Source organism: Anopheles arabiensis, chromosome 2, assembly GCF_016920715.1.
Source record: "Anopheles arabiensis isolate DONGOLA chromosome 2, AaraD3, whole genome shotgun sequence".
NCBI lineage: Eukaryota > Metazoa > Arthropoda > Insecta > Diptera > Culicidae > Anopheles > Anopheles arabiensis.
Window position 1 is genome coordinate 79,263,299 of NC_053517.1, and position 14,817 is coordinate 79,278,115.

General features: G+C 48.9%; 2 protein-coding genes across 2 annotated transcripts; one reads left to right on the plus strand and one right to left on the minus strand.

Annotated features, from left to right (window-relative positions):
* The first annotated feature begins 130 nt into the window (after positions 1 to 130).
* On the plus strand, positions 131 to 3,346 carry LOC120894328 (transcription factor grauzone-like). Its single transcript, XM_040296846.1, has 3 exons — positions 131 to 311; positions 399 to 1,752; positions 2,543 to 3,346. The coding sequence occupies exons 1-3, from the start codon at positions 204 to 206 to the stop codon at positions 3,265 to 3,267; spliced, it is 2,187 nt and encodes a 728-aa protein (XP_040152780.1). The 5' UTR covers positions 131 to 203; the 3' UTR covers positions 3,268 to 3,346.
* Positions 3,347 to 3,460: 114 nt separating this feature from the next.
* Positions 3,461 to 6,292, minus strand: LOC120898739 (transcription factor grauzone-like). Its single transcript, XM_040304984.1, has 3 exons — positions 6,197 to 6,292; positions 5,500 to 6,096; positions 3,461 to 5,399 (listed from the first exon to the last, which is right to left on the minus strand). The coding sequence occupies exons 2-3, from the start codon at positions 5,608 to 5,610 to the stop codon at positions 3,864 to 3,866; spliced, it is 1,647 nt and encodes a 548-aa protein (XP_040160918.1). The 5' UTR covers positions 5,611 to 6,096; positions 6,197 to 6,292; the 3' UTR covers positions 3,461 to 3,863.
* Between the last annotated feature and the right edge of the window lie 8,525 nt (positions 6,293 to 14,817).

The following is a 14,817-nucleotide window of genomic DNA, read 5'->3' on the forward strand; positions in this document are numbered from 1 at the left end:
CTTATCATATTTTTTTTATAAAATATTGAAATGCACTTTTCGAACGCCGCAGCGACCATTTTGTGCAGCACTGTACACTGCTGTTGATGTTATTGTTCCGCGCCTGACAGACGCAGTCGGTGCAGTTGGTTGCTCGGATTGTTTGTGATGCGAAATTGCAGCGAAGCCAGTGGGCAGAGCGATAGCGCAGCATTGCGAATAAAATGAATGAAAAGTGTCGCCTGTGTTTGGAGGAAGTGCAGTGTGCCATTGCCGTCTCGATAGTGGACGAGTCGTTTCAGCAAAAGCTGCGAAATGTGTTTTTATTCGAGGTAAAACAGCGCACCGTTGATTGTGTAGATTCATACACGCAAACACAAACACACACACAACACGCGCTCGCTCTATCTTTTTTCCAGATCTCGACGGAAGAGCCCTTACCGGAACAGGTATGCCAGCAGTGCCAAACGACAGTGGCCGAGTTTCACGTCTACAGCCAGCAGGTGGAGGCGAACCAGCGCCAGCTAAGGTTAGAGCTGGCGACGGACATGGATGTTGAGCCGGAACCGGTCAAGGTAGAGCCGACCCTTAAGATTGAAATCTTGCCAGCGGAAGGGCTGGAGGAGCTGCCGCCGGGCATTGAGTGTGTGGATGTGAAGGAAGAGTACGATGGAAGCATTACGGCCCAGTCGGAATCGGACTTGGATGCGAGCACGGACGATGAGTACGTCGTGGCGACCCGGCGCAAGGTCCGTCGTAAAGCGCGCGAACGAAAGGAGCGAAAGGAGCGAAAGGAGGAGAGCGCAGAGCGGGGCAAAGACAAATCGGAAGGGAATGGGGCGGCCCGGCAGCAGGAGAAAGACGACCGGATCAAGGAGTTCTACACGCTGGAGTGCGAAATCTGCTCCATCCTGTTGGATGACTTTGTGCAGCTGCAGGAGCACTACCAGCTGGTGCACGACACCCGCGGCTATATACGGTGCTGCAACAAGCAGCTCTTCCATCGCTACACGCTGCTCGACCATATCGCGGTGCATCGGGGAACGATCCGGTGCGAGGTGTGCGACAGAACGTACAAAACGAAGCGCTACCTGGCGCTGCACATGGCCAAAAGCCACGGCACGGAGGAGGAGCGCCCGTTCAAGTGCGACCAGTGCGGGCTGGCCTATCCGAAGCAGTATCTGCTCCGGTCGCACCAGCTGATGCACGTGCAAGCGGAGTGCCACGTCTGCAAGAAGGTGCTGTCGAGCAATTACGCCCTCAAGGTGCACCTCACGCAGATGCACAGCGACGATGGGAACCAGATCTGTGCGACGTGCGGCAAAATTTTCCGCACCAAGGCGGCGATGGAGCGGCACATCAAGGAGCATATGGGGCTGGAGCCGATCGAGCGGATGCAGTGCGAGTACTGCCAGAAGTGGTTCAACGGGAAGTACAATCTGAACAAGCACATTCGCTTCCTGCACAACGAGCGGGGGCAGGTGTTTCGGTGCGATCTGTGTGCGCACGAGAGCCCGAACAGCCGGGCCCTGTCGTACCACAAGCAGCGGGTGCATGTGCAGGAAAAGCACGAGTGTGAGCTGTGCGGCAAGCGGTTCAAGCGGAAGCTGTATCTGCGCGAGCACATTGCGTCGCACACGAACGTGCCACTGTACACGTGCGAGTACTGCGGGATGAAATTTAACTCGCACGCGAACCATTTTACGCATCGGAAAAACAAGCACCCGGAGGAATGGGAAGCGCACAAGCGGATGCGGATGTTGAAGAAGATGAGCAAGCATTGAGGTCGGTTTGCAGGGCAGCAGGATCTTGAGTTTGATTAGCGTATTTAGTGGTGTAGGATAGGCGCTATTAATAGGTGAATTATTTTCCACTCTTAGTTAGAAAAACGCTAGAGTGATAGGCGAACGTTCCAATTCGTTATTCAAAGACATTAGAAAGGCGTTCTTATTTTTAGCACATTGCCAATTGGCATTAAACGATTGGTTCCCCAGTAGTTATGCTATTTTACTTGTCGACTTCAAAAAAAGTATTTATCGAAAATAAAGCAGAGATTTTTTTTCCAAATTTAAGGCACTATGAAGTCATTCTCGATTTGCAAGCGGATTTAAATTAATTTTCGTAATTCGACCTCCAATTTACAAAAGCAGCATTTTTAAATTTGAGAATGCTTGGTGAAACTTTTCAACCACTTCAAGGGTTTACGTGAAACGTTTCAATGCAGCGCTGCAGGCGAACGTCAGTCGAAAGAAATGGCACAAATAAACAAACAAATATACGCTTGCTGCCTGTAGTGGACCAACGCCGATTTTTTCTAATCGGCAAAGCGGCACACAATGTGGGAAAAATGTCGTTTATGTTTAAAGAAAATAGGTACCAGAAAGGGAGCGTCCATCACCGACCACGAATTTGGCGCCATGCTGAGCCGTGTGTTCACCTTCCCGGTATGTGTGCATTTTTCTCACCTGCTTCATTGGTGCTGATTTCTCTGTGCTGTATTGTTTTAGGTTGCCGTTACCGAATCCGTTTTGCTGGTAAATGTTTGTTTCAAATGTGAGTTGACGGTGCGAAACTTTAACGCCTTTAGTGAAGCGAACGTTTAGTGAAGCGAACTGCCACCACTGTGAGCGAACGTTTCACACCCAGCGGCAGCTGAATCAGCACCTGCCCGCGCACGAAACGACGGTATGCAAGATCTGCGGCAAAACGGTGAACGTTCGGTACCTGAAGCAGCATACCGCACTGATACACGGCACGGTACGCCAGGGCTACATGTGCGATCTGTGCGGGAAGAACTTTTCCAGCAGCTTGGCGCTGGACCGGCACATCAAGCAGCACCAGGGCATCGAGACGATCGAGAAGCTAGACTGTCCGCATTGTGGCAAGCAGCTGAACGGGAAGTACAACCTGCAGAAGCATGTGCGCTGCATGCATGTGGAGGCGGGCAAGAGTTACCGGTGCGAGGTGTGCGGCCACTTCAGCCCGAACAGTGTGGCGCTGGAGAACCACAAAAAGCGGGTGCACACGGGCGAACACTTTGAGTGTGGGGAGTGTGACAAGCGGTTCAAGCAGAAGATTTACCTGACGGAGCACGTGGCGGCGCTGCACACGCGCAAACCGCTGTACGCGTGCGAGTTTTGCGAGGCTACGTTCAAGTCGAGGGCGAACTACTACACGCACCGGAAGACCCGGCACCGGGCAGAGTGGGAAGCGCTCAGGGAGGAGAGGAAACAAGGGGAGGGCAAGAGATTGTTTGCCGCGGCGGATGTGATCACTGGAGTCGTCTAGGGAATGGTTTGTTTTTGGAGATGTGTACGAGGTTTTGCTTTGTTTGTAATAACGAAAAGATTAAATTATTTTAATGCAATTCGACCTATTTGATATTAAATTGAATATTTGCAAAAGCACGCAAAATGGATTTTTTTTATAAACTGGAAATTAATCCAAAATGAAAGAAATATGAAGAAAAAAAATATTGTTGTTTTTTATGTGATTTTTTCATTTTATTTTTCAATTGTAATTGAAAATCCTTTTTTGTGGTTGCTTAATTTGTGCATCTGTTGACAGTTTTGTTAAATAATGATGCATCTTTCCCACCGAAGCATTATCTCCGAATCAACTCCCATTGTGGAACCATCTCAGTCGGGACCTCTTGTTCTTGTGGACAGGTCTAAAACCATTTCACAAAGTGGAACTGTTCGGTGTAATTCCACTCACATGACCAGCATACAAATGTGTATCATTGCACTAGAAAATCGCGATTTTGTATAGTTAAATAGCATTCGACCTTAAACTTTCTTAAATCCATACGTGACACCTAACTTATGATGGGATTTGGGAATATTAGTATGTGCGCTACATAGAGAAGCTAAGCTAAGCCTCTTTTACAAACTAACTACCTGTTCCTGCTGCTGTTGCTGTTGCTGCTGCTGCTGCTCCTGTTGCTGCTGCTGCTGCTGTTTCCGGCGCTCTTCCCACTCCACCGGATGTTTGTTCTTGCGATGGGAGTATTTGTTCGCGTTCGAGTTGAATGTAGCACCGCACACCTCGCAGGAGTAGAGCGGTTTGCGGGTGTGCAGGGCGGCCACGTGCTCCTTCAGGTAGAGCTGCCGCTTGAACAGCTTGCCGCACTCCTCACACTTAAACCGCTCCTCCACGTGCACGCGCTGCTTGTGGTTGGCCAGCGCCCGGCTGTTCGGGCACTGCTGCGAGCAGATATCGCACTGGAACGTTTGGCCCGCCTCCATGTGCACCAGCTTCACGTGCATCTTGAGCGCCCGCTTGCTGTTGAGCCACTTGTGGCACACCTCGCACTGCACCTGTTCGGCCACCTCCAGCCCGAGGTGTAGCTTGACGTGCCGCTCAAACGCCTGCCGGCTGCGGAACTCGCGCCCGCAGCTGTCGCAGATGTGGTTCTCCCTGTTGCCGTGCATGTTGATCATGTGCGTGCGGAGGGAAAGCGCACTCGCCAGCTCCTTCCCGCAGATCGTACAGTTGACCCGCACGTGCGACACGATATGCGCCTTCAGGTGGCACTCCATCGCGTACGACTGATGGCACTGGGTGCACTTGTACGGCCGATCCTCAGCCTGCCCGTGGACGCGGCTCCTGTGCACCAGCAGGTAGCTTCGGCTGCTGAACGTTTTGTTGCACTCCTCGCACCGCACCATGCTCGAGCCGACGTGGTAGGACAGATGCTCCAGCAACCGGTACCGGCTGTGGAACGTGCGCCCGCAGCACTTGATGTAGCCGGGCGTTCGGTGCGTTCGATAGTAGTGGTTCTTCAGTGCGGTGAACGATTCCAGCTGCTCCTCGCACATCTCGCACTTCATGTCGTAAAACTCGCGCAGCTTTTGGTTGGTTTCGTTCGTCGCCTGGCACCGCCGCACCACGATGGGAGATTTTTTCTTCTGCTCACCGGGCGACCTCGTGCCTGCCTCACTTTTCGGGGGCCGTCCGCGCCGTGGCGTTCTCGTGCGGTCTGCCGTGTCCGTCACGCGTTTCGACCTCCGGGGTTTCACCTCGTACTCACTGTCGTCTGAATTATTGTTGCTAGCAGCGCTGCTGCTCGCAGGATTGTACTCATCCTCCAGCTTCATCCCATCATCGAGATCACTGTCTATGGTCTGCTCGTCCAGCTGCTGCAGCTGCTGCTGTTGACACTTTGAATCGGGTTCATTTTTACAGCTCTCCTTCGGCGCACCTTCAACCGGTTCCGCTTCTTCGAACGGCAGCTCAAACACGTCATAGTCGGCATCCGGGGCGGGCTCTACCTTGACCTCTTCGAAATACTTCTGATGCTGGGTCGACCACAGCTGATCCTGGTTGCTTTTCACCTGCTCATGGTAGGTGTGGAAATCGGACACCCTTGCCTCACACTGCACGCACACCGTCGATGGGAATGCTTCGATTGAGGTGATCTGAAAACGGAAGGGAATCGTTAATAGCATTTCGTTGTTTTTGTAAACAAATGGCCAGGCGTGCTGGAAGCACATTTCAACGCCTGCTTTCGATACCTACCGGGAAGCTGAACAGTGTTTTAAGCTTTTCTCTAAAACCCTCCTCCTCGATGGTGGCGTTTGAGCGTTGATTTTCCAGCCGAGCCAAACATAATCGACACTTTTCGTCCATCGCTGGCTGCTGTACGCGTTTGCTGTAGGCGTTTGTTTATGGTGATATGTCAACAAATGAACGATTCCGTTTTGACAGCACAGCGGCGCACTAACACCAGTGAAAGGCGAACGTCCTTGCGCGCACGCACACCACTACTACTACCGCGTTGCTATGTACACGCGTTATGGACATGTTCAATTAAGCTGTTTGCTCAATTAGCGAAATCAATTGCCAGACAGGTAATTTGCCACGGGGTTCCTTTATTTTAACACACCTATGGCCAAGATTTCTTCGCCTCATGGGAACATCTCAGCCAACGAGGGAACATCGGTCGCTGATTATTTTAACCGCTTTGAGTGGGCGCTTCAGCTAAGTAAAATCCCGGAAATACAGTATGCGGATTATGCTCGTGTGCATATGGGAGCCGAGCTAAACACGTCGCTAAAATTTTTAGTCGCACCAAAACAACCAAAAGAAGTGCCATATTCAGAAATGCGGGAAATTCTAGTAGTTCATTGGGACCAGAAAAAGAATAAATTCGTAGAAAGTATTAAATTTCGAACCATCGTGCAACAACGAGACGAATCGATTGCACAGTACGTACTCCGGTTAAAGCAAGGTTCAGCAAATTGCTAATACGACAATTTTTTGTCTAAAAAGCTCATCGAGCAAATGTTACATGGATTGACAGTGCGCGACATCTGTGACGAGATACAGGTGTCCCCCGAGATACGACTGTATTTGGGACCGAAAAAATGTCCCAAAGCAAGGCGTAAGTCGAAATAGTCGTATGTCGAATATCTGTGAATATAAAGATTATAACCGAAATTGAAGAGTCGGAATCTATGAAATCGTATATTTTATTTAAAACAATATACGATAATGTATTATTTTTTCTCCAAAAGCCGTTTACACAATATAGATATTCAAGATGGGGGAGTTGTGGAATCTGAGGAAATATGCTTGTATCGGTTATCTGCACAGAAATTCAAAAATATGTATCAATTTCGTCTCAATAACAACTTTTAACTGTCAAAATCAAAATCGTCGTATCTGCGAATCGTCGTAACTCGAGAGGGTCGTAACTCGGGGTACGCCTGTAGTTGCAAAGAATTCATCCACATTTCAAGACGCTCTCGATGTAGCCCTCGCGTTAGAAGCAACTCGCAATATTGCTCGAGACATTAACACGTCGCAACCAGCTTCTGAATCTACTAACAAGCTTTTGTGTTTTGAGCTTTTGTACTTAAATATTTTATTACACTCATACAACATACAAAATAAATAAGATACACAATACACTTTAAAATAACAAGTGCGGTGGCCGCGCACCAGCCGCACCGAGCGCCCCTGCCGAGAGCTCCTGCTCGTTCGGCTCGCAAACACACTCTAACTGTGCGCTCGGCACACACTAAGCCTTGCGCTGCTTAGTGTGTGCGACAGTGTGCGTGACACACTGTCGTCCCCCTGGACGTTGACCGGTGGCAGCGCAACTGCCACGGCAAGTCCAGGGGTCGGCACGGCTGCCCACAACACAAGCTAGGCTACGAAAAGCCAAATGTATAAAAGCCATACACGCGTCGAAACACGACAAACAAGCAGCATGCAAACTCGCCAGAGAACACCGCATTCAACAATACACACGGTAACCAGCCAGTAGCTTGTAATGGCTGTGGAGGTCCACACCTCCGAAGCGAGTGTCGTTTCCGTAGCGCCAAATGTAACAATTGCCATAAGAAAGGTCATATTGCTAAGGTCTGCAAATCGGGTAAGTCCAACCATCACATTTCACAACAAGATATCTCTTCGCCCACCGGTAGTATTGATCAAGTGCAACGGCTTAACCGTATTCATAACATACCGTCGAGTGAGAAAAAATGGTTGATGTTAAGATCGATGGTAAATCGCTGAAGATGGAGCTTGATACCGGTGCACCTTGCGCAATCGTATCAGAAGCAACCCTCAAATCAATTAAACCACATTTCACCTTGCAGACAAGCGACAGACAATTTTCTAGTTATACCGGGCATCGCATCAGCTGTATTGGTAGGATGAATGTCAATGTGACGATTGCAGCCACAACGCGAAAGGAGCAACTCTATGTAGTGTCCGGAGCACACGATTCACTCCTGGGACGGCGAATGGATCTCTCACTTTACAGATCAGATCGATTTAAATCGTATGTTCTCCTCGCGTACATCCATCCATACAGTGTCAAATAGCACGTTATCTCCAAATTTCAGAAACGCAGCTAACAAGATTATTAGACGGCTATGCTGATGTTTTCAGTGAGTCTCCGGGTAAACTGACAGGTCCCCCGGCAAAAGTACACTTGAAAGAATATGCAACACCAGTGTTTGCTAGAGCACGCGACGTTCCCATCGCGCTGCGAGGTCAAATATTCGGAGCGGGCATCTCCTACACACGTGGTCGTTAAGAAAAACGGTAAGCTGAGGATAACAGGTAATTACAAACCTACCGTAAACCCTTTAATGATAATAGACGAACATCCTATTCCTCGAATTGAGAGTATTTTCAACCGAATGAAAGGTGCTACTCTATTTTGCCATTTGGATGTTACCGACGCATATACGCATCTTCCCATAGACGAACAGTTTCGTCATGTCCTAACCCTTAACACCACAACTCATGGGCTCATACGACCAACCAGAGCAGTATACGGTGCCGCCAACATACCCGCAATCTGGCAACGTCGAATGGAAGAAGTTCTCTTAGGCCTTACAAATGTCGTTAGCTTCTATGACGACATTATCGTTTTCGCGAAAGATTTTGAAGAGCTTTTACAAGCCTTAACAAGTAGCCTAGGCAGAATCAAGGAAAGTGGTCTGAAACTTAACCGATCTAAATGTGTCTTTGCCACACCATCACTCGAGTGCTTAGGTCACCGAATCGATCGCACGATCCGAGACGCACCAAGACCGTCTTATCCCGAACAATTACAGCTATTTTTGGGTAAAGCCACATACTATTCAGCGTTCATACCAGATTTGGCAACAAGAGCAAAGGTATTGCGTGAGATATTATCAGCAGATCGTTTTGAGTGGACGGCTGAAGCCGAAGAAGCCTACCGCGATATCAAAAACATTTTAATTTCACCACAAGTCCTTACTCAGTATGACCCAACACTACCATTGATATTAGCTACTGACGCAAGCAAGACGGGTCTCGGAGCAGTGCTCTCCCATCGACTCAGTAACGGGGTAGAAAGACCCATAGCTTATGCAAGCTGTACAATGTCGGCGACAGAACAACGCTATCCGGTTATCGACAAAGAAGTTCTCGTTATCGTTTGGGCAGTCAAGAAGTTTTTCAACTATTTATATGCACGGAAGTTCACGCTCGCCACGGACCACAAACCGTTGACGCAGATCCTGCATCCCGAGAAGTCACTGCCTACACTTTGTATAAGTCGCATGGCAAACTACGCTGACTACTTAGAGCACTTTAATTTCGATGTAGTGTACCGATCGACTAACGAAAACAAGAATGCAGATTATTGTTAGCGCATTCCAAGTCCCTCGACACAATCCAGTGTCAACAGCCTCGTAGAGGAGGAAATAAGGATCAAGACGATTTTGAAGATTTAGTGCTTATCCAAATCCAGCAGCTGCCCATTAAAGCCGATCAAATCGCACGCGAAACGCGAAAAGATGAGCACTTGGGTAAAATCTTGAAAGACCTCGAAATGGGACGAAACTTATTTTTGTGTTGTAACGGGATTTGTGATATTTAATGTTGGTGTTACTATCTACATTAACTGCACACGTATTAAAACTTTATAAATTAACATAAATGTATTATTAAAAATCTGACTGCTTGCACCGAGGACGTTCTTGTAAGTGCCGCGTTACAACCAACGTGTTCGGCACCATCGCTCCCGTTCATTGGCCTGGCGAGCGATCATTGCCCTATCCTGCCGAACCGCTCTCACTAACACATCAACACGCTGGCAGGACTGTCAGCGGTGAGTGACTGCAATAACGGCGATCGCAAGTTCGGCAGGTCGGGTCACAACATCTCCCCCTTTTTAGTATAGCCGATATCCGTCGAGCCTACGCGGAGGTCTTCTAAGCCTAGAAGATCGGCGTGGCGGTTGTATCGGCTGTCTGATGCTGGTCTCGGATGCAGATGGTAGAGGCTGTACAATCTGCTGCGTTGGGGACCTATCGGAAGAAAAACGTTGTGATGTGCTGGACGGATCGTTGTTCCGTTCCACGGGTATCGGTGCCTTTGGTGTCGGTGCCCACGGTGTTGGTGCCACTTCCGCAAGAATATCAAGCGGCAGCTGATGCTTAGTTGAGTCGCCGGCAAGATGTCCTCGGCCACTCGATGTACGTGCGCGCATTTGATTGGCATGTCGACGATGAGGGCGATGTCCATCGGTGATAATCTCGTACATTACGCTTCCGATCCGTTTCGATACCATTCCGGGAATCCACTGCCAAGCATTGCGCGAATAATGTTTCATATAGACAGCATCTCCAGGTTGAAACTGTCTAGCTGCTGGCGGTTGCTGATCATCTCGTTGGTCGACTTCGGAATGTGTTGTTGTAGTTGGGCGTATCAGATCTAAGGGAATTCTAATGTTTCGATTAAATAAAACTTGAGCTGGCGTGCGTTGGTTAAGTGCAGGGTGCGGAGTTGAGCGATATGTTTGCAGGAAGGTGTCGAGTGCCGTTTCAGTGGATATATCATCTGATTGGATTTTCTTCAGGGCTCGTTTCATAGTATCCACAAAGCGCTCTGCTTGCCCATTAGACTGTGGGTGAAACGGCGGTGTTTTAATATGCTCAATGCCACTTTGCTTGCAGTAATCTTTAAACGCGTCGCTTGTAAATTGGGCTCCGTTATCGCTGACTAGTTTTTCAGGCATGCCAAAACGTGCAAAGATGCTTCGCAGCATCGAAATGGTAGCTGTAGTGGTTGTGGTGATTGTTTTCATCACTTCAGGCCACTTTGAGAATGCGTCAACCACGATCAAGAAATAAGCTCCATCAACTGGTCCTGCATAGTCTATATGCACTCTTTCCCACGGTTTGGTGGTCTTTGGCCAAAACTTTGGTTCTAGTAAAGGTGGTGATTTTGCGACTGCCATGCATGCTGTACAGCTGGAAACGCAGTCGGCTATATCCTCATCAATAGATGGCCAGTATAAATAGCTGCGAGCGACGGACTTCATGCGTTGAATCCCTGGATGCCCTCTATGAAGTTGATTCAAGCACCGCATGCGTAGTTTTCTGGGGATTACTACTCTCTCTCTAAAAAGAACACAATCACCTACGGTCGACAGGTCATCCTTTCTATTATAGAAGCGTGCTAACTCCATTCCATATGACGAGTCAGACGGCCAGCCTTCTTGGATGTATTTGTGAACCTTCCATAGTAGGGAATCTGTCCGTGTCCCTTCCTCTATGTCTCTGAAATTGAGAGGGAATGTATTAATCATGTTGAGAACTACGGACCTTACATCCTCTTCTAGCTGGAGGCTGGCGATGACGTATTCTGTCTCCGGTTTAGCGTGATTTCTTATGAGCCTTGAGAGAATGTCAGCATTTCCAAAGTTTTCGGTGGGGACGTACTCTATCGAAAAGTCGTATAACTGCAGTGTTAGCGCAAAGCGTTGCAGTCTATTCGTATCGATGCCTTTGAGCCGAAGATGCGTAATAAGGGACGGTGGTCGGTTTGGAGCCTGAAAGAACGACCATAAAGCATCTTGTGAAATTTAGTTACGGCAAATACAATGGCCAACCCTTCGCGATCTATTTGACTATATTTTTCCTCCGTTGTTGTCAAAGCACGTGACGCATGCTGAACGACCTTTATTGAGCCATCGCCAAACTTAGAGAAATGGTGGCTCCTAGTCCCACTGATGATGCATCCGCTGCCACAATAATCTCTGCGGTGGGGTCGTAGTGGGTGAGGAGGAGATCGGATGATAGGATTTCTTTAAAATATTTAAATGCCTTTTCACATTGCATATTCCAAGCGAATTTTGTGTCACTTTTCAGCAAGTTATCAAGCGGATACCTCAATTCGCGCATTTTTGGCACAAACTTTCCATAAAAATTTACTGCTCCGAGGAAAGAGCGCACGCCTTTGATATCAGTAGGTGCGGGAAGATTTTTTATTGCCTCGATTTTCGCAGGATTCGGTCGGATACCATGACGGTCGATTACGTGTCCAAGGTAATCGATTTGCTTCATCTTCAACGAGCATTTGTCTGCTCGGACGGAAAAACCAAATTGTTTGAGGCGTTGAAAAGTTTCGTTAGATTTTCGTCATGCTCTTCCTCTGTTTTCCCCCCGACAACCACATCATCCATATAGCCAGAAGTTCCTCAGCAATCCTGCCAGCATTCATCTATAATCTGCTGGAACGCGGCTGGGGCTACTTTTATGCCTGGAGGAAGGCGGTTATAATGGTATAAACCTCTATGGGTGTTAATGGTAAGCAATGGACGATATTGTTCGTGAATCTCGACCTGGAGGAACGCGTCTGACAGGTCTACTTTGCTGAACCAACTACTGTGCGCAAGCTTCGAAAAAATATCTTCGGGCAATGGCAATGGATATTCGAGTGGCTGAAGCGCATCGTTTAAGCCAGTCGAGTAGTCGCCACAGATGCGGATGTTGCCATTTGCCTTTCGTACGACTACGATCGGGGCTGCCCATTCGGAAAAGTCTACGCGCGTGATGATATTCAATTGTTCCAACCTATCCAGCTCTTTGTTGACCGTCTCAATCATGGCATAAGCGACAGGCCTTTTTGGACAAAACACGGGTCGAGCGTCTTCTTTCAACTGCAAGTGGATGCGGCTTTTAGTGCATAGCCCCGTACCGCTAAAAACTGTCGGAAATTTAGCTTGGAGACCCTTGATGTAGCCGCTTGACGATACCATTTTGCAGTAGCTATCCATTGGTAGCGAACTGAGACCAAATTGATCGATGAGATCAGCACCCAACAATAAAATGTTTGCTCGCGTCACCCGAATGATAGCTTCCCTCGTTTTACCTGCCATTTCAATGCTGGTTTCGAATTCACCGTCGAGTTGAAGCTCCTCACCCGATGCTGTCCTAGCGTTGACCTCTGCCGGAACTAACGATGGTTTGCCCAGTTGTTGCCACAACGAGCGACTGATGACTGTTATGTCCGACCCAGTGTCCAGCTGCAAGCTCACGTGTTGACCACATATGGTCAGGTTGACGTATTTTCGTCTGTCGTTAACCCTGCAAATATTCACAGTTACAACACGTGATGTTACCTGCCGGTGCTTTCGAAAGTTGCGCTGTCGTCTTATCGGTCCTGATGTGCGGCAAAACCCTTCCCGATGACCGATTTTTCCACAATTGGAGCACTTATGCGATTTGAACTTGCAGTCTCTGGACCAATGAAGCTCACCGCATAACCAGCAGGGTTTCGATGGTTTTCGCCGATGCTCCGGAATCACTCGATTTCTGCTTCCGGAAATTAGCTGGTTGCGTGCCCGATCGATGGTACCGCTGGTTCGACTGCATACCTGCACCGTGCACTGCAAGGACTCGTTCACGCGACTCCGTTCCAATCATCGCGCTGTCAACCTTCAGGCTCTTTATCCGCTGGCACTCTGCTGCAAGATCCTCCAAAGTAACGTCACTTCGTTCCTCGATGCGTGCGAGAAGTCGTGTGCGGATGTCTGAATCAGCCTCATCCTTTAGTCCACACACGAGCGTCAAACACTTAAACTGATTCTCACTCATGGACGAAAACTGGTAGTCGACGCACGATCGGTTCACGCGGCAGATGAATGTGAGTATGTCTTCGGATTGCGCTTTTGTCAGCTTCATGCATTTGTATCGTTTGCTGACAAGCGACTCAGCCCTTCCGAAAAGCGAACTCAATATGCTGACTGTGTCTTGAAAACTCACATCGCGCGGAACTCGTGGAAGGATAAAGCTGGTATACCGTGAATGCTCTGTCGTGCCCAGCTTACGCACGAGTAAACGAACTTTCGCCGCGTCGTCGAGTCGGGAGGCGTCCTGCTTAAACAGGTCGTCGTAACGTGAAAACCAGGCGGAAAACGTAACGTCCGACTCGGCCTCGTACCGAAACTCGGAAATGCTGCTCGCCAAAGCATCCATGGTAAGCTCGGGCTGCTGCTGCGGGACGAAAGACTGCTGCTGCGAATGCTGCTGGGGCTGCGACGTTTGCGGGAGCGGGTGCAATTGCATTAATTGCGACATCATTTGCTGCTGTTGGGCCATCTGCTTCTGCATTAATTGCAGCATTTGGTAGATCATCGCGCTGTCTGGGGACGATCCTGCTTCCTGAGATGACGCTCCTTCTGGGTGCAGCGATGGCGTCGGCGATATGCTGAGCGATGGCGCCGCTGGTACGCCGAGCGATGACCCCGCTGGTCCTCGGTGCGGTTGTAGATGCAAGCGTTGTGCATTGACGTCGTGCGCTGATGCGAAGGGTTGCGCTGGTGTAAAAGCGCTGGGGCGGATCAACGGTGATCGACGCGATTCGCCTTCGCTAGCTCCGTCTGATGCACCGTTTTCGTTGGTGCTCATCCTGCGCTTCTTGGACGGTGGACGGGGAATTTTCACACGCACATACACTTACACTTTCACAGATTAAAAATTGTCGTTTTATAAAAAAAAAAAATTGTCCGAATTTACTCGTCGCCACTTTTGTGTTGTAACGGGATTTGTGATATTTAATGTTGGTGTTACTATCTACATTAACTGCACACGTATTAAAACTTTATAAATTAACATAAATGTATTATTAAAAATCTGACTGCTTGCACCGAGGACGTTCTTGTAAGTGCCGCGTTACAACCAACGTGTTCGGCACCATCGCTCCCGTTCATTGGCCTGGCGAGCGATCATTGCCCTATCCTGCCGAACCGCTCTCACTAACACATCAACACGCTGGCAGGACTGTCAGCGGTGAGTGACTGCAATAACGGCGATCGCAAGTTCGGCAGGTCGGGTCACAACACTTATCACAAATCGGCTATAAAGCACCAGAAGCCAAATACACCATGGCCAACAGCCAATTGTTTGCTGTTTGAACATCGTGTCGTGATTCCCGACATCTTCCGTCCTGCAATTCTGCAAGATTTGCACGCAGCACATATTGGTGTGGTGAGAATGAAGTCTTTGGCCCGTTTATATGTCTACTGGCCGGGCATAGACAAAGACATCGAGCAGCTAGCCAAAT

What these genes read in the sequence shown, in the direction of transcription:
- LOC120898739 (XM_040304984.1), bottom strand. Translation starts at nt 5,610, where the DNA reads ATGGACGAAAAGTGTCGATTATGTTTGGCTCGGCTGGAAAATCAACGC. An exon ending in AAACACTGTTCAGCTTCCCG is followed by an intron (nt 5,400 to 5,499) that starts GTAGGTATCGAA and finishes TTCCGTTTTCAG; the next exon opens with ATCACCTCAATCGAAGCATT.
- LOC120894328 (XM_040296846.1), top strand. Translation starts at nt 204, where the DNA reads ATGAATGAAAAGTGTCGCCTGTGTTTGGAGGAAGTGCAGTGTGCCATT. An exon ending in GAAATGTGTTTTTATTCGAG is followed by an intron (nt 312 to 398) that starts GTAAAACAGCGC and finishes TCTTTTTTCCAG; the next exon opens with ATCTCGACGGAAGAGCCCTT. An exon ending in GCGGATGTTGAAGAAGATGA is followed by an intron (nt 1,753 to 2,542) that starts GCAAGCATTGAG and finishes ATGTGAGTTGAC; the next exon opens with GGTGCGAAACTTTAACGCCT.